The following is a 19,089-nucleotide window of genomic DNA, read 5'->3' as shown; positions in this document are numbered from 1 at the left end:
TGTGCGCTCAATGTACTGAAATATTAGTGTCTGTATTCAGACTACTGTTAGATTGTTAGATGTAATAGCCTCCAATACCTTACTGCAGTTCAGCAACAGGAGCGCTCTAATTACAGAGAACTGGCACAGAGCGATATTAAAACATAACACCTCTTCACCTAATGTTTTGCCATAAATATATGGCTTTCTCAAAAGTGTGAGGCATGTCAGTACAGTGGGCTTACCGAATATTTAAAGACTAACCCAAACCCCCCATAGTGCCAGAACAATGGACCCCCCCACATGTGACCCCATTTTGGAAACTACACCCCTCATGTAATGTAATAAGGGGTACAGTGAGCATTTACACCCCACAGGTGTCTGACAGATTTTTGGAACAATGGTCCGTGAAAATGAAGAATGTAATTTTTCATTTGCACAGCCCACTGTTCCAAAGATCTGTCAAACACCAGTGGGGTGTAAATGCTCACTGCATCCCTTATTACATTCTGTGAGGGGTGTAGTTTCCAAAATGTGGGGTGGTCCATTGTTCTGGCACCACGGGGGGCTTTGTAAAAGCACATGGCCCCTGACATTCCAAACAAATTCTCTCTCCAAAAGCTCAATGGCACACCTCCTCTTCTGAGCATTGTAGTGCGCCAGCAGAGCACTTGATGTCCACACATGGGGTATTTCCATACTCAAAAGTGATGGGGTTACAAATTTTGTGGGGCATTTTCTCCTATTACCTCTTGTAAAAATTTGGGGGAAAGCTAGCATTTTAGTGGGAAAAAAAATTATAATAATTTACAGATCCAACTTTAACGAAAACTCATCAAACACCTGTGGGGTGTTAAGGCTCACTGGACCCCTTGTTACGTTCCTTGAGGGGTGTAGTTTCCAAAATAGTATGCCATGTTTTTTTTTTTTTTTTTTTTTTTTTTTCCCTTGCTCTTCTGGCAACTTAGGGGCTTCTTAAATGTGACCTGCCCCCCAAAAACCATTTCAGAAAACTCACTCTCTAAATACCCACTGTCGCTCCTTCCCTTCTGAGCCCTCTAGTGCACCCACAGAGAACTTGACATACACACATGAGGTATGTCCTTACTCGAGAGAAATTGGGTTACACATTTTAGGAAGACTTCTCTTCCAGTGTAAACATTTTTAATTTTCTCCTTCAATTTGCTTCAATTTAGAAAGCTAAACAGCAGGGTCCTGGTAGTAATGTGGATGGGAGACCCTGGTGTGGGTTCAATTCCCGGGTTGATATAGAGTGTTGGGATTATACTTTAATTAGGATAGACATATATGGGTCAGTTGATAGTTGTTTGAACTGTGGGAACTAGGTCAATTGGATACCATAAATGGGCAACTAGGTTAATTGAAACAGGGGGTAATGTGTGGTATCCAATTGACCTAGTTCCCACAGTTCAAAAAAATCATGTCTATCCTAATTAAAGTATAATCCCAACACTGTATATCAACCCGGGAATTGAACCTACACCAGGGTCTCCCATCCACGTTACTACCAGGACCCTGCTGTTTAGCTTTCTACCCTGTTTGCCGCAAGATCTCCTTAGATCACTATTGGGCAAAAAATCCCAATGTTATAGATCTAGCCCATTCATTCCTATACACCACCAATAGACCCTGGAGGCTGACGTCATACTCAGCCTCCAATGGCATTCAGACCCGGCAAACTTCAAATGTTTAATGGGTTAATGTATTCACTGAAATATGTATATATAAAATACTGTATCCACACACTGTAACTCGAACCTGAGGAAGGAGGGAGCCCCTCAGAAATGCGTAGTCCTACCATGTATTGCCACTTACTATGATTTTCAATAAAAAGCAATTACGAATCTATACCCGACTCCTGTGTCGCCCCGCCAGTGTAGCGCTCCATTGCCAAAGTCGGATATTCACTGGAAGGTCGAGGAAACCCCTGCTGGGATTCCCACCTCCCACATCTGTACTTCAAAGTAAAAATAAAAATAAAAAAAATGATGCAAGTATCGACAAAATTAACCCCTAACATAAAGTAGAATATGTCTCGGAATCAGAATGAAAAGTAAAAGCATCCCAGAGTTATTAATGCTTAAAGGGGTACTCCGGTGAAAACCTTTTTTCTTTTAAATCAACTGGTGGCAGAAAGTTAAACATATTTGTAAATTACTTCTATTAAAAAATCTTAATCCTTCCAGTACTTATTAGCTGCTGAATGCTACAGAGAAAATTCCTTTCTTTTTGGAACACTGATTACATCATGAGCACAGTGCTCTCTGCTGACATCTCTGTCCATTTTAGCAACCATGCATAGCAGATGTATGCTAAGGGCAGCATGGTGGCTCAGTGGTTAGCACTGCTGCCTTGCAGTGCTGGGGACTTGGGTTCAAATCAACAATAAATAAAGCGTTATTATTATAACGTCAGCAGAAAGAACTGTGCTCGTGATGTCATCAGAGAGTATTGCAAAAAGAAAAGAATTTCTTCTGTAGTATTCAGCAGCTAAGTACAGGAAGGATTAAGATTTTTTTTAATAGAAGTAATTTACAAATATGTTTTAACTTTCTGCCACCAGTTGATTTTAAAAGAAAAAAGGTTTTCACCAGAGTACCCCTTTAAAGTGACAGTGGTCGGATGTGCAAAAAATGGCCGGGTCCTACGGTGAAAATTGGCTGGGTCCTTAAGGGGTTAAAGCTATGTGCCCAGGCTTTCTGCTGTCTGTCGCAGCCTGTTATTGCAGCGGCAATATTCCACCACGCTGCACTTCCCAGAGCTGCAGGCGATTAGTCAAATTTGCCTCTGTCATTTACTGGCTGCAGCAGTGTCCCGCCTCAGCCAGTGACATATGAAAATGTGACGTATTGGTCATTTTCTGAATGCACATTGCCTTAACCCCTTAGGGACTCAGCCTATTTTCACCTTAAGGACTCAGCGTTTTTTCAGTTTTTGCATTTTCATTTTTTCCTTATCACCTTCTAAAAATCATAACTCTTTCAATTTTGAACATAAAATTCCATATTATGGCTTATTTTTTGCGCCACCAATACTACTTTGCAGTGACATTAGTCATTTTACCCAAAAATCCACGGCGAAACAGGAAAAATAAAAATTAATTGTGCGACAAAATTGAAGAAAACTTCATTTTGTAAATTTTGGGAGCTTCCGTTTCTACGCAGTGCATTTTTCGGTAAAAATAACACCTTATCTTTATTCTGTAGGTCCATACGGTTAAAATGATACCCTACTTATATAGGTTGGATATTGTCGTACTTTCGGAAAAAAATCATAACTTCATGCAGGTAAATTTCTGTTAAAAATTCTCATCTTCTAACCCCTATAACTTTTTATTTTTCCGCATACGGGCCGGTATGAGGGCAAATTTTTTGCGCCGTGTTCCGAAGTTTTTATCGGTACCATTTTTGTATTGATCGGACTTTTTGATCTTTTTATTAATTTTTTCATGATATAAAAAGTGACCAAAAATATGCTATTTTGGAATTTTTTTGTGCGTTGCGTTGACCGTGCGATTTAATTAACGATATATTTTTATAGTTCGGACATTTACGCACGCGGCAATACCACATATGTTTATTTAATTATTTATTTTTTTAATGTTAAAAGGGGGCGATTCAAACTTTTATTAAGGAAGGGGTTAAATGACCTTTGTGGGGAAAAAAAAAATGTTCACTTTTTTTTTGCAGTGCTATAGCTCCCATAGGGACCTATAGCACTGCAAACACTGATCTCCTATGCTGATCAGTGAGATAGGGGCTCGATTGCTCAAGCCTGTAGCTCAGGCTTGGAGCAATCAAACCCCGATAGGACGCCGCGGAGAGAGGTAAGGAGACCTCCGCCTGCTTACCAGCTGATCGGAACATCTCGATTTTATCGCGATGTCCCGATCAGCCCGATTGAGCTGCCGGGAAGCGTTTACTTTCACTTTCAGACGCGGCGGTCAACTTTGACCGCCACGTCTGAAGGGTTAATAGCGCGCGGCACAACGATCGGTGCTGCGCGCGGTTAGCCCAGGGTCCCGGCTATGACTAGCAGCCGGGACCGACCCGGTGTGACGCGGGGTCACGGCATCACCACGTTTTAAACACCTGTGCCGGGCTCAGGGCGTACAGGTACGCCCTGAGTCCTTAAGGACCGGGGATGCAGGGCGTATGCATACGCCCTGCATCCCCAAGAGGTTAAAATAAATTTTTTTATTTATTTATTTATTTTTTTTGTGTTGCTGTGTTCTGACAACCATAACTTTTATAAAAAAAAAATTCCAACCACATTGTGTGAGGGATTTTTTATTTTTTTTTGTGTTCGGCAAGTTCTACTTTTTTACTGGTACCGTTCTAGCTTTTTGATTTTTATTCCACTTTTTTTGACCAATTCTTGCATGGCATTTACCTGTGGGTTAAATAACATTTATTTTATAGCAATTTCTATTACTTTTGTTTTGTGATAATACAAACATATATTGGGAAAAGGGCATTTGTTTTATTAATACTTCTCCTTTTATTTAATTTTTTATGTTATACATCTGTACAGCAGTATAGTAATAACTGTCAGTAACTCACTGATGGTTTTTCAGTGATGCCTAGTTTATGGTTGGACCTCACAGGCTTCCATACTTGGCACTGTTTACCCGGTTGTCAGCAGCTTGATGAATTGGAACTGGATTATGTGGCAGTATACTGTTTACATAGTATTTACATATTGTGCTGCACTGTTATGTGCCAGGTGAATTGGTGAATATATCTACCTCCAGCACCATCACAACATTTTGTTTTCACTACATGAATGCTAGTCTCTCCCAGAGTGATATGTGTCTGTATCGCCCCGATCAGTGATATTCGGCATTAGCCATGGGTACCATCCCACTATTGCATGCGCTAAGCTCCATTTTGGTTTACAAATGCACAATGATGTAAGTTCTGTAATGCAGCCTACATTTCCCATGAATCCTCTGGCTTTGGCTGAGTCATTTCATGGTCATCTCATCAGACTGCTAGTGGTGAAGATCATTCAGGTCAGTTCATTAAACTTTTATAAGTGGGTTAGTGTCAGTTGACACTGTGCAGTTTTAGTGCGTTTTCCTACTCAGAGAATTAAAAATTGCCATGAGAAGACAGTAATTTGACCAATAATCACAATAGGGGTGTTTTATACAAATGATGCCCCTAGACCTTGTTCACACACTTAAATATTTTTACTTATCTTTTCACACCTTTTTAACATCAGTTTTTGCATCAATTTTCCAATATCTCAGTAAAATTTATGGGGGACATTTATCAAGGGATGTAGAGGTCCTTTTTTTTTTTTTTTTTTTTTTTTTTTTTTTTTTTTCTTCTTCTTACAAAAGTCGCACAAAAAATAGGCTGTAAGCAAAAAGCTACGAAAAGCTTACCAAAGTGAATGACATTTTTCACTTTGCAATGGTCAGGGAATTATCAAGTGCGAAAATCGCACAAAAAGTTGCATCCCCTCACCATAAATGTAAGCCAGCCGGGACCTGGCTTACAAAACTCCTTTTGGAGAGCAGGATTTCATATATGATATAACAACTGTACAACGGAGCCCGGGCTGGCATCACTCTGCAGCTGCCTGGGCTCCATCATATTCCATCCCCCCCCCTACCTTCACTTACAATGACGGGGACACTTCTTTACATTCCTCCCCCCACTTGTCTCCCACCCGCCCATGCTGCACACCTCCTATCTAACTCTTGAAAGGCTACAACTCCCAGCATGCCCTTACAGATTTGTAGTCTTGTAGCAGGCGTGAGATGTGCAGCTCAGGCTTGGGTGGGTGACAAGCAAGGGGATGTAAATCAGTGTGCCCGTCATAAGTGAGGGTAGGGGGATAGAATAAGTCCGGGCGGCTGCAGATTGATGCCTGCCTGGACTCCTTTTAATATACTATGGTGCTGGCGAGTTTCTTCCCTATGTAATTTCACATTTCCTGCTGGTTTCTGTGATTGGCTGGGACCGAGCAGCCAATGATGGGACCCAGCGGGAAATTTTATATTACAGTAGGGGATCCTATGTTAACTCCTTAAGGACCAGGCGAATTTTATTTTTGCATTTTCGTTTTTTCCTCCTCTCCTTCTAAAAATAACTTTTATATTTCCATCCACAGACCCATATGAGGACTTGTTTTTTTGCGTCACCAATTTTCCTTTTTAATGACATCACTTATTTTACCATAAAATGTACGGCGCAACCAAAATATTTATGTGGGAAAATTGAAAAGAAAACCACAATTTAGCAAATTTTGGAAGATTTTGTTTTCACGCTGTACACTTAACGGTAAAAATGACGTTTTCTTTAATCTACGGGTTAATATGATTAAAATGAAACCCATGTTATATGCTTTTCTATAATTGTACCGGTTCAAAAAATTGCAAACTATTTTAACAAAATTTGTATGTATGTTTGAAATTTCCCTATTTTGACCACCTATAACTTTCTAATTTTTCCGTATATGGGGCGGTATGAGGGCTCATTTTTTGCGCCGTAGTGTAGTTTTTATCGGTACAAAGTTTTCTTAGGTTTTACTCTTAAGTTTTTTATTTTTTTTTTTTATTTTTTTTTATAAAATGTGACAAAGCAGCAATTTTGGACTTAACCCCTTCCCGCTATTGGACGTATGCATACGTCCAGGCGAATTACACGTTCGCGCAAATGGACGTATGCATACGTCCAAGCGATCTCCTGCTCTGCCGCGGGCAGCGCAGGAGATCGCGGGTGGGACTCAGCTGTCAATCACAGCCGGAGTCCCACCGCAGCTGCCGGGGCTGCGATCGCGCCGGTCCCGGCAGCATTAACCCCATAGATGCCGTGATCAGTCTGATCACGGCATCTATGGTGTTTGCAGGGGGAGCGCTCTCCCCCTGCCCATCAACAGTGGCGCCGCGATAAAATGATCGCAATGATCCAGATGTTGCAAAACTACAACTCCCACCATGCCTTGACAGCTGTTTGCTGTGTTGGCATGCTGGGAGTTGTAGTTTTGCAAGATTTAGAGGGGTTCAGGCTGGAGATCACTGACAGTGGTCTCTAAACTGTAGCCCTCCAGATATTACAAAACTACAACTCCCAGCATGCTCAGACAGCAGTTTGCTGTCTTAGCATGCTGAGATTTGTAGTTTTGCAACATCTGGAGGGCCACAGTTTAGAGACCACTGTCAGTGATCTCCAGCCTGAACCCCTCTAAATCTTGCAAAACTACAACTCCCAGCATTCAGGAACAGCAAATGGCTGTCTCGGCATGCTGGGAGTTGTACTTGCGTGCCTCCAGCTGTTGCATAACTACATCTCCCAGCATTCCCTTTGGCAATCAGTACATGCTGAGAGTTGTAGTTCTGCAACAGCTGGAGGCACACTGGTTGGGAAATACCGAGTTAGGTAATAGGTTCTATTACCTAACTCAGTATTTTCCAACCAGTGTGCCTCCAGCTGTTGCAAAACTACAACTCCCAGCATGCACATTCTGTCAGTGCATGCTGGGAGTTGTAGTTTCCCCCCCCCCCTCCCATGTGAATGTACAGGTTACATTCACACTGGCGGCGGATTACAGTGAATTCCCTGCTTCAGGTTTGAGCTGCAGCAGCCGCAGCTCAAACTCCTAGCGGGAGACTCAGTGTAATCCGCCGTCAGTGTGAATGTAACCTAAAAACACTACACTAACATAAAATAAAGAGTAAAACACTACATATACACACACGTACACTGCCCCCCCCCCCCACCACCCCTTCCCCCCCCCAATAAAAATGAAAAACGTATCCTACAGCAGTGTTTCCAAAACGGAGCCTCCAGCTGTTGCAAAACAAAAACTCCCAGCATTTCCGGACAGCCATTGACTGTCCAAGCATGCTGGGAGTTTAGCAACAGCTGGAGGCACCCTGTTTGAGAATCACTGGTGTAAAATACCCCTATGTCCACCCCTATGCAAATCCCTAATTTAGGCCTCAAATGCGCATGGCGCTCTCACTTTGGAGCCCTGTCGTATTTCAAGGCAACAGTTTAGGGCCACATATGGGGTATCGCTGTACTCGGGAGAAATTGCCTAACAAATTTTGGGGGGGCTTTTTCTCCTTTTACCCCTTATGAAAAGGTAAAGTTGGGGTCTACACCAGCATGTTAGTGTAAAAAAACAAAACATTTTTGTACACTAACATACTGGTGTTGCCCCATACTTTAAAATTTCACAAGCGGTAAAAGAAAAAAAGCCTCCAAAATTTGTAACGCAATTTCTCCTGAGGACGGAGATACCCCATATGTGGGCGCAAAGTGTTCTGGGGACGCACAACAAGGCTCAGAAGGGAGAGTGCACCATGTAAATTTGAGGTCTAAATTGGTGATTTGCACAGGGGTGGCTGATTTTACAGCGGTTCTGACATAAGTGCAAAACAATAAATACCCACATGTGACCCCATTTTGGAAACTACACCCCTCACGGAATGTAACAAGGGGTACAGTGAGCATTTACGCCCCACAGGTGTCTGACAGATCTTTGAAACAGGGGTCTGTGAAAATGAAAAATAAAATTTTTAATTTGCACAGCCCACTGTTCCAAAGATCCGTCAAATGCCAGTGGGGTGTAAATTCTCCCTGCACCCCTTATTACCTTCCATGAGGGGTGTAGTTTTAAAAATGGGGTCACATGTGGGGGGTCCACTGTTCTGGCACCACGGGGGGCTTTGGAAATGCACATGGCCAAATTCTCTCTCCAAAAGCTCAATGATGCTCCTTTTCTTCTGAGCATTGTAGTTCGCCCCCAGTGCACTTCACGTCCACTTATTGGGTATTTCCATACTCAGAAGAGATGGGGTTACAAATTTTGGGGGGTATTTTCTGCTATTATCCCTTGTAAAAATGTAAAATTTGGGGGAAAACAAGCATTTTAGTGTAAAAAAAAAAAAAATTTTTTTTTACATATGCAAAAGTCGTGAAACACCTGTGGGGTATTAAGGTTCACTTTACCCCTTGTTACGTTCCCCAAGGGGTCTAGTTTCCAAAATGGTATGCCATGTGGGTTATTTTTTTCTGTCCTGGCACCATAGGTGCTTCCTAAATGCGGCATGCCCCCAGAGCAAAATTTGCTTCCAAAAAGCCAAATGTGACTCCTTCTCTTCTGAGCATTGTAGTTCGCCCATAATGCACTTCAGGTCAACTTATGGGGTACCTCCATACTCATAAGAGATGGGGTTACAAATTTTGGGGGGTATTTTCTGCTATTAACCCTTGCAAAAATGTGAAATTTGGGGGGAAACACACATTTTAGTGAAAAATGTTATTTATTTTTTTACATATGCAAAAGTCATGAAACACCTGTGGGGTATTAAGGCTCACTTAATTCCTTTTTACTTTCCTCAAGGGGTCTAGTTTCCAAAATGGTATGCCATGTTTTTTTTATTTGCTGTTTTGGCACCATAGGGGCTTCCTAAATGCAACATGCCCCCCAAAAAACCATTTCAGAAAAACGTACTCTCCAAAATCCCCTTGTCGCTCCTTCGCTTCTGAGCCCTCTACTGCGCCCGCCGAACAATTTACATAGACATATGAGTTATGTGCTTACTCGAGAGAAATTGGGCTACAAATTCAAGTATAAATTTTATCCTTTTACCCCTTGTAAAAATTAAAAAATTGGGTCTACAAGAACATGCAAGTGTAAAAAATGAAGATTGTGAATTTTCTCCTTCACTTTGCTGCTTTTCCTGTGAAACACCTAAAGGGTTAAAACACTTACTGAATGTCATTTTGAATACTTTGGGGGGTGCAGTTTTTGTAATGGGGTCATTTATGGGGTATTTCTAATATGAAGACCCTTCAAATCCACTTCAAACCTGAACTGGTCCATGAAAAATAGCAAGTTTGAAAATTTTGTGAAAAATTGTAAAATTGCTGCTGAACTTTGAAGCCCTCTGGTGTCTTCCAAAAGTAAACACTTGTCAATTTTATGATGAAAATATAAAGTAGACATATTGTATATGTGAATCCCAAAAAAATATTTGGAATATCCATTTTCCTTACAAACAGAGCTTCAAAGTTAGAAAAGTGCAAAATTTTCAATTTTTTCATCAAATTTTGGGATTTTTCACCAAGAAAGGATGCAAGTTACCACAAAAATTTACCACTATGTTAAAGTAGAATATGTCACGAAAAAACAATCTCGGAATCAGATTGATAAGTAAAAGCATCCCAGAGTTATTAATGTTTAAAGTGACAGTGGTCAGATGTGCAAAAAAGGGCTGCGTCCTAGAGGTGAAAATGGGCTGTGTCCTTAAGGGGTTAAAAAAAAAAAAAGTTTTCATGCTTAACCCCTTAAGGACGCAGGACGTAAATGTACGTCCTGGTGAGGTGGTACTTAACGCACCAGGGCGTACATTTACGTCCTAAGCATAACCGCGGGCATCGGAGCGATGCCCGTGTCATGCGCGGCTGATCCCGGCTGCTGATCGCAGCCAGGGACCCGCCGACGCCCGCGATCTCGCGGGCGTCCGCCATTAACCCCTCAGGTGCCGGGATCAATACAGATCCCGGCATCTGCGGCAGTTCGCCATTTAAATGAACGATCGGATCGCCCGCAGCGCTGCTGCGGGGATCCGATCAATCATAACGCCGCACGGAGGTCCCCTCTCCTTCCTCCGTGCGGCTCCCGGCGTCTCCTGCTCTGGTCTGTGATCGAGCAGACCAGAGCAGGAGATGACCGATAATACTGATCTGTTCGATGTCCTATACATAGAACAGATCAGTATTAGCAATCATGGTATTGCTATGAATAGTCCCCTATGGGGACTATTCAAGTGTAAAAAAAATGTAAAAAAATGTAAAAGTAAAAATAAAAAAAATGTGAAAAATCCCCTCCCCCAATAAAAAAGTAAAACGTCCGTTTTTTCCTATTTTACCCCCAAAAAGCGTAAAAAACATTTTTTATAGACATATTTGGTATCGCCGCGTGCGTAAATGTCCGAACGATTAAAATAAAATGTTAATGATCCCGTACGGTGAACGGCGTGAACGAGAAAAAAAAAAAAAAGTCCAAAATTCCTACTTTTTTAATACATTTTATTAAAAATAAAATTATAAAAAATGTATTAAAAGTTTTTTATATGCAAATGTGGTATCAAAAAAAAAGTACAGATCATGGCGCAAAAAATGAGCCCCCATACCGCCACTTATACGGAAAAATAAAAAAGTTAGAGGTCATCAAAATAAAGGGATTATAAACGTACTAATTTGGTTAAAAAGTTTGTGATTTTTTTTAAGCGCAACAATAATATAAAAGTATATAATAATGGGTATCATTTTAATCGTATTGACCCTCAGAATAAAGAACACATGTCATTTTTACCATAAATTGTACGGCGTGAAAACAAAACCTTCCAAAATTAGCAAAATTGCGTTTTTCGTTTTAATTTCCCCACAAAAATAGTGTTTTTTGGTTGCGCCATACATTTTATGATATAATGAGTGATGTCATTACAAAGGACAACTGGTCGCGCAAAAAACAAGCCCTCAGACTAGTCTGTGGATGAAAATATAAAAGAGTTATAATTTTTAGAAGGCGAGGAGGAAAAAATGAAAACGTAAATTAAATTGTCTGAGTCCTTAAGGCCAAAATGGGCTGAGTCCTTAAGGGGTTAAGTCGTTCACTATACGGGATAACATATTTTAATACTTCAGACTTTTACGCATGCGGCGATACCAAATATGTTTGTTTTTATGCTTTTTTTGGTGGAAATTTTATTTATTTATATTTTTCATTTGATTGCTAATACTGTTCAGTGCTGTCCATAGAGCATAGCACTGATCAGTGATATCGGCAATCTTCTGCTCTGGTCTGCTTGATCTCACACCAGAGCAGAAGACCCGTGGAGATGGACGGAAGCAGGTGAGGGGGACCTCCGTTTGCCATTATGGATGATCGGATGCCCGCTGCAAAGCTGCGGGCGATCCGATCATCCATTTAAAGTACCGCACTGCTGCAGATGCCGTGATCTGTATTGATCACAGCATGTGAGGGGTGCGTCCCTGGCTGCTGAGCGTAAATGTACGTCATGGTGCGTTAAGTACCACGGCACCATGATGTACATTTACGTCGATTGTCGTTAAGGGGTTAAAAGGAGTCCGTGCTTGCATCAGTCTGCAGCCGCCCGGGACTCCCGCAGACGGGCTGGGAGATGTGCAGGAACCGTCCCTGACATCCCTCATCCCCAGCGCTGCGGTACACACAGAGGGATGGAAGGGACGGCTCCTGCACATCGCCTGGCTGTGGGAGTCCCAGGTGGCTGCAGTGTTGCGTCAGCCCGGGCTCCCTTTGCTACGGCACCCAGGGGTGTGGAAATGTAATTTAAAAAAAAACTACTTGTCCACGGGACTAAAATGGAACAAAATCTACTTGTCCCTCATGGCGATCCACTAGTCCGGACCAATTTTCACTTTTACACTCTTGTTTTATTCTCCTCGTCGTATAATAGCCATAACTACCTACTATAATGATACCTTTTAATTTTTCAATAACATATTCTCCGAAACAAAAAATATATATATAATCGGTGAAGTGAAATTGAAATAGTAAAAGATAATTTAGAAAATTTGGTGGTTTTCTTTTCTACGCCATTTACCTTGTGGTTGAGCTAACATATTGTTTTGATACTTTAGGCGCCTGATTACAGCAATACCAGATTTGTATAGTTTCCGTAATGTTTTTTACAAATTTTTAAAAATTCAGAACTTTTTAGAATTTTTTTTTTAATAGCCATTTTTGACCCCTGTAGCTTTTGAAATGTATTTTTTCCCCACATACCAGGCTGTATGAGGGCAAATTTTTTTGCCCCATAATCTGTTTTTGTATCAGTACCATTTTGGTATTGATCTGACTTTTTAATCGCTTTTTTAACTTTTTTTTGTTTTTCTGGCATATTATAAATTTCAATTCTGTGGTTTGGTATATTTTAATTTTTTTACATTTATGTAATTTACCGTATGGGATACATAATGTTATATTTTAATAGTTCATGCAATTATGCACACAGTGATACTAAATGTTTATTATTGTGTTTACATTTTTTTTTATATAGGAAAAGGGGGTGATTTGAACTTTTAACGTGGAAGGGGTTAATGTGTGTCTTAAGCTTTTATTACATTTTTTTTACACTTTTTATTAGACTTTTAGGAGGAATCATTAGATTCCTCATACAGATCAATAGAGTTCTATTGAACTCCATTGATCTGTGTGCTCTGTGATCCATTGATAGAGCCTAGTCCAGCCAGGATCTATCAATGACAGAGCCACGGAAAGCAGAGAAGAGGTAAGCCCTACGGCTACCTCTATAGGGGATCTCCCCCCGTAATCGCGGGATGATCCACCTCACTAGCCCACCATCACATGTCCCTTTTAGATGCTGCTGTCAGCTTTGACAGCAGCGATCTAAAGGGTTAATAGCCAGCCGCGGTGTTCACCGCATGATGGCTATTAGCGGCGGTGTGAGTTGGAAATTTGGGGAGGGGCTGTCGCAAGTCTGCACTGGTCGCAAATTTCCACCTCCCAGCGGCCCCCGTGTACAGAGAACAGCCGGGGGCTGCATAGTATGGAGAAGGCAGGAGTCGGGAGCCCGCTCCATACAGACTGCTGAGCGCCGTGCTTGCAGGTCCGGCCCTGCTTGCCCGAAGCCGGGCTAAGGGCCCGAAAAATTCACCTGCCCGGCGCCCCGAACTGCATGTTTTGGGCGTCGGGCGATAGGAATTCCACATCCCTGGGCACCACAGGGTTTACTGTAATTTCAAATTTCTCGGTCGCTTCTTCATTGGGGGACACCTTACTGATGGGTATATGCTCTTGACACTAGGGGGGAAAAAAAGTCTGCTCCTCCCTGGCAGGGGATATACCCGCCCACATGCAGTGAGGTAATCAGTTTGTTGAATTTTTTTCTGCCGCCAAGCTGATGCCATCTCTCTGTTTCCACTAGATCGGTGGAGTATCTGTCAAGGCTCTTGTTTTTTTGCTGAGAGCATTCAACAGCGAATTTTACTGTCTAGGCTTGTGTCCTTACTGTCCACTATTACAGCCTGGCTCTCTTTCTGTTTTTTTGATTATCTACTGCTGCTCACGCAGCCATGGCTCTCTCCTCTGTTGGAGGAGTTTGTACAATCTCCCTGGAAGGGTGTGTTCTTCCATCCCTTTTGTCTGTGTCAGTTGTACTGCATTGACACCAAAGTCTTCTGGAGTCATCCTTCCTGTGCCCAAGACCCTGAGAATCCCAGCTCCGTTCTCATGTTTCCCTTCCGTTCCCATTCTGGCGGGATGTTTCTTCAGAGTGCTCTGGCCCGCTTGAACCACTGGGTCTATGACTGGTTGGTCTCCTTGGCTTGGACTCTGTCCTAGGATGCTGTGGCGTTCCTTCTTTTCAGGCGACTCTTCCTGTTCCTTGGACCTGGGTGATGTTTCAGGTCTGGGGCATGTGTAGGGATCCGGCCAAGACTCTTCCACGATCCCATTAGTCGGGGTGGTCTTTCTGTTTTGCACTCCTTCACTTTGTCTTTACATGGCAGTTTGTCACCCGGAGAGTTTTTGCGGGCGTCTGTTTTCCTTACTCATCAGGGGTTTGTCTTCCAGGTGAACTCTGTCTCCAGTTTACTTGTCGGTCTCTCCGGTATCCGGGATGTCCCCCTTTTTAGGGTGTTTGCTGCTCCTTTCCTCCTTTTTGATGTCTATGTCCTCCCGAGTTGGAGGGCATTTAGGTCATCTGCATTATGCCAGTACGGCTATTGTTGCCTACTGGGTGCTCCATGTTGGGCCCCTAGGTCAGGGGTTTTGGGTCTGCGGCTGTTCAGGTCTTGGTTCTCATGCACCAGACCTCTCCAGAGCTGAAGTTCATCTTTCTTTTTGTCCTGTGGTTTCTTGCCTCTCTATATGACCCGGGTGCCTTGGGTCTATACAGAGGACGGCCCTTCCTTGGCATCCTAGTCCATCTCCTTGGACGGGAGGTCTTCCGGGAGTTCTCTTTCTGGGCCCAGTGTGTGTCCGACATGGGGCTCGTCCGCAGACCTTGTGGACACGTGAGTTCACCTTGGGACTAATTCCTTTTCCCTGGTGGTTGTTTTTTCCCACCCTAGGGGACTGCTTTGGTACATCCCATCAGTAAGGTGTCCCCCCAATAAAGAAGCGACTGAGAAAAGGAGATTTTTTTTATGTACTCACCCTAAAATCTTTCTCGTAGCCTTCATTGGGGGAAACCGCACCCACCCTTTTTTTTTTTTTTTTTTTTTTTTCGGTTCTTGGGTTGTTATCCGGAATTCCTTTCTAGGGTCCTTCGGACGTATTTCTTTGTTGGCTTCTCCTACTGCTTTGTGACAAAACTGATTACCTCATTGCAGGTGGGCGGGTATATCCTGCCAGGGAGGAGCAGACTTTTTTTTTTTTTTTTCCTAGTGTCAGCGCCCCCTAGTGGCAAGAGCATATACCCATCAGTAAGGTGTCCCCAAATGAGAGATTTTACTGTGAGTACAAAAAATCCAGCCAAAAAAAAAGCCAGATACCAACCAAGCAGCAACAGCCTGACATTACCAGGGTGGGCGAGAACCATTGTTACTGGCCCTCCCCAGCCGAAGTAATGGCAGCCTGTTACCACCTAGGCCCGGAGCGCCAATTTTGATGCTCCGGGCTTGTTGGTCCCAGTTCTTCCCGGCACCCCTGTGGCAGTGGGTATTGGGGTAATAATTGGGGATTAGTGCTGGCTGGTTATGTGGCTAACGCTAAGCCCTGACTTAGTAGTGGATTCCGTCTATGAGATAGCTTCCACTACTAAGCCTGTCAAGTAAGTAAATTAAAAAAAAAACACGTAAAAAAATGTTCATTCCCCCCCCCAAAAAAAACACCCACAGGCCCTCGTTAACCATTTTATTAATGAAAACCGCTGGTCATTGTATTCCACAGGATACATGGATCTGAAATGAGCAGTAAAAAAAAAATTAAAAAATGGGTTAGTACATTTTGGGGGGGAGGGTGCAAGATTTGGAGAGTCAGACTTGTGATAACATGACAAAGTTAGAGTAATAAACGAAAAGTTGACCAGTTTTGACCAAAATAAGTGATCTGGTTGCTATGGGCAGATATATGACTCTTCTCCCCACCCCCTTTAGTAGAAGATAGTCGCAGCACTCCAAATTAGTGAAAAAAATATAAAGTGGCTTTATTCCATACAAAAACTTTTGGAATAAAGCCACTTTATATTTTTTTTTCCACAAATTTGGAGTGCTGCGACTATCTTCTACAATCTACCTGATTTGGGCCGTGACCTGGGCCAACTAGTTGCCTGCACCCGGTCATTTTTGCTCTTCTGCTCTTCTGTTATCTTCTCTTGCTTAACTCCAAAATGTGGTCCCCTTCATTTATCTTCCTTATTCTGGCGGCAGGCTTGGTGCATGGCAGGAGCACGCTTATGCCAACTCTGCTTGGGTGATGTCAGCGTGTTCCTGTCATGCACCAAGCCTGCCGCCAGACTAAAGAAGATAACAGACTAACTGGACCATGGATCTGGGGATAGGCAAGTATCGTTTTACCTTCCTGTATTAACAGGTTAGTATGGGTGACACTGACAGATTCCCTTTAACCCCTTTAGGACCAGGGGTTTTTCCACTTTAATTTTTTCCTCCTTACCTTTAAAAAATCATAACTTTCAATTTAGCACCTTTAAAATCCATATGATGGCTTCTTTTTTGTGCCACGAAGTCTGCTTTGTAATGACCTCAGTAATTTTACCCAAAAATCTACTACGAAACGAAAAAAAAAAATCATTGTGCGACAAAACACCATTTTGTAATTTTGGGGGCTTCAGTTTCTATGCAGTACATTTTTTGTAAAAAATTACACCTTCTCTTTATTCTGTAGGTCCATACGATTAAAATGATATCCTACTCATATAGGTTTGATTTTGTCGTACTTCTGGAAAAAATCATAACTACATGCAGGAAAATGTATACGTTTTAAAATTGTCATCTTCTGACCCCTATAATCTTTAGATTTTTCCGCGTATTGGGCAGTATGAGGGCTCATGTTTTGCGCCCTGATCTGAAGTTTAGTGGTACCATTTTTGTATTGATCGTACTTTTTGATCACTTTTTATAAATTTTGGACTTTGGAATTTTTTTTTTTGCGTACGCCATTGACCGTGCGATTTAATTAATGATATATTTTTATAATTTGGACATTTCCGCACGCGGCGATTCAGTTTTTTTTTTTATTTACACAGGTTTTTTTTTAAATGGGGAAAAGGGGGGTGATTCAAACTTTTATTAGGGAAGGGGTTAAATGATCTTTAACTTTGTTGTTTGTTTTTTCTGCTATGTTATAGCTCTCATAGTGGGTTATAACACTGCACACACTGATCTTTTACATTGATCAGTGGTTTCTCATAGGAAACCATTGATCAATGATTCTGCTGCTTGACTGCTCATGCCTGGATCTCGGGCACTGAGCAGTCATTCAGGGATTGGACACAAGGAGGCAAGGTAAGGGACCCTCTTGCTGTCCTACAATCAACTTTGAACGCTGCGTCTAAAGAGTTAATAGCGCGCTGCACCGCAATCAGTGCAGAGCGCCATTAGCCACGAGTCCCGACCGTTGCTAGGTGCCAGGCCCGACCCGCTATGACTCGGTGCCACACCATGGCGCCGCGTTATAGAAAGGGAGAGGACTCAGGACGTACCAGTACGTCCTTGGTCCTTAAGGGGTTGAGTCTTCTAGTACTATTCAAATGCTGTAAGCTCCAGAGAAAGTTGTGTTTCCATTCTGTCCACAGTTCTCTGTAAATTGCATATCTGTATAACTTTCCGGTACCAGTTGATCTAAAAAAACTTTTTTTTCCCCCTCTGGAGTACCCCTTTAAGTCCACTTTTTCTAATCAGGTAACCACCACTCTTTTTAAAGATACTGCTTAGCAAGAACTTGGTGAGCCTGCAATGTTTATATGTCGTATAGCTACTGCTTAGCAAGAACTTACAGTGAGCCTGTGATGTTTATACAGTATACACATTGCTGGTTCACTTAACCCCTTGATGAGCTGTTATGCACCAGCCTAGCAAGGAAAAAGTTAACTTACACAGCTAGACAGTGTGGGTTAACCCTTCGTGAGGTATACAGTATGTACAGCTATCTATAGATAGCTGTATATATAAGCAGACGTCCACTTACCACCCTGGCTCCGGGCCGGGTTAGACGGGAGTCAGGGTGGTAAGTCTGAGGCTCTGTTGCTGCTTGGTTGGTATCTGGCTGAAAATGAAAATACGGGGAACCATATGCATTTTTTTATATTTATAGTGTTTCCTATATTTTATTTTCGGCCAGATACAAACTAAGCGGCAGCAGCCTGATGTTACCAAGGTGGGCAAGGACCATTGTTACTGGCCCTCCCCAGCCTAAATAATGCCAGCCTGTTACCGCCTAGGCCCAGGGGCGCCATTGACACTCCACACTGTTACTGGCTCTTCCCAGTACCTCTGGGGGCGGTGGGTACTGGGGTAATATTTGTGGGTTAACACTAGCTGTTTTTGTGGCTAACGCTAAACCCCGACTTGGTAATTCCGTCTGTAAGACTGCTTCTACTACTAAGCCTGAAAATTGAATTAAAAAAAACATTTGTGAAAATTTTATTTAAAAAAACATATATGGCTAGTCAACATGTCAAAATGTTTGATTTTAATAATTTTTTTTCCCCCCAAAAGAAAGTAGTGACCATAGACAGTGTTACTCCCCGTGCATGCAACAACTTATTCTCAAAATACTAGTATGCTTTAACATTTTTCCCTCTTGTTCTAGTGTTTGGTGAACTTCCGCATACTCTGTCCGATGACTGGGTAGCCAAGCAGACCAAGAGAATGCTGGATATGAGGATCAACCCTATTGAAGGGTTTTCCGACAAATGGGACTATGAAAAGAATGAGTGGAAGAAATAAAATGTCTTATCAGGCCTGCTCCAGTTCTGCCGACCAGAACCTTGTTAATGTATTTTGCTGTGGTCCATTCACAATGATACCTCATTGCTTAAGTACTGGAATGTTTCTACTTAAGTTATGCAACCAATAAAGTGCTAGTTTTACTTGA

The 19,089-nt window shown here is 42.3% G+C and overlaps 1 protein-coding gene across 2 annotated transcripts in view; it reads left to right on the top strand.

The window, feature by feature from the left end:
• The window catches only part of LOC130276319 (cytochrome c oxidase subunit 4 isoform 1, mitochondrial), a 27,699-nt gene extending 8,610 nt beyond the window's left edge, over window positions 1–19,089 (top strand). For both annotated transcript variants that reach the window (XM_056525510.1, XM_056525511.1), the window contains exon 5: window positions 18,805–19,089. In XM_056525510.1, coding sequence (XP_056381485.1) covers window positions 18,805–18,941 — 137 coding nt within the window. In that variant the 3' untranslated portion in view covers window positions 18,942–19,089. The remainder of the gene's footprint in view (window positions 1–18,804) is intronic.

This window comes from Hyla sarda, chromosome 6, assembly GCF_029499605.1.
Source record: "Hyla sarda isolate aHylSar1 chromosome 6, aHylSar1.hap1, whole genome shotgun sequence".
Classification (NCBI taxonomy): domain Eukaryota; kingdom Metazoa; phylum Chordata; class Amphibia; order Anura; family Hylidae; genus Hyla; species Hyla sarda.
This window is presented reverse-complemented; position numbering and strand designations above follow the sequence as displayed.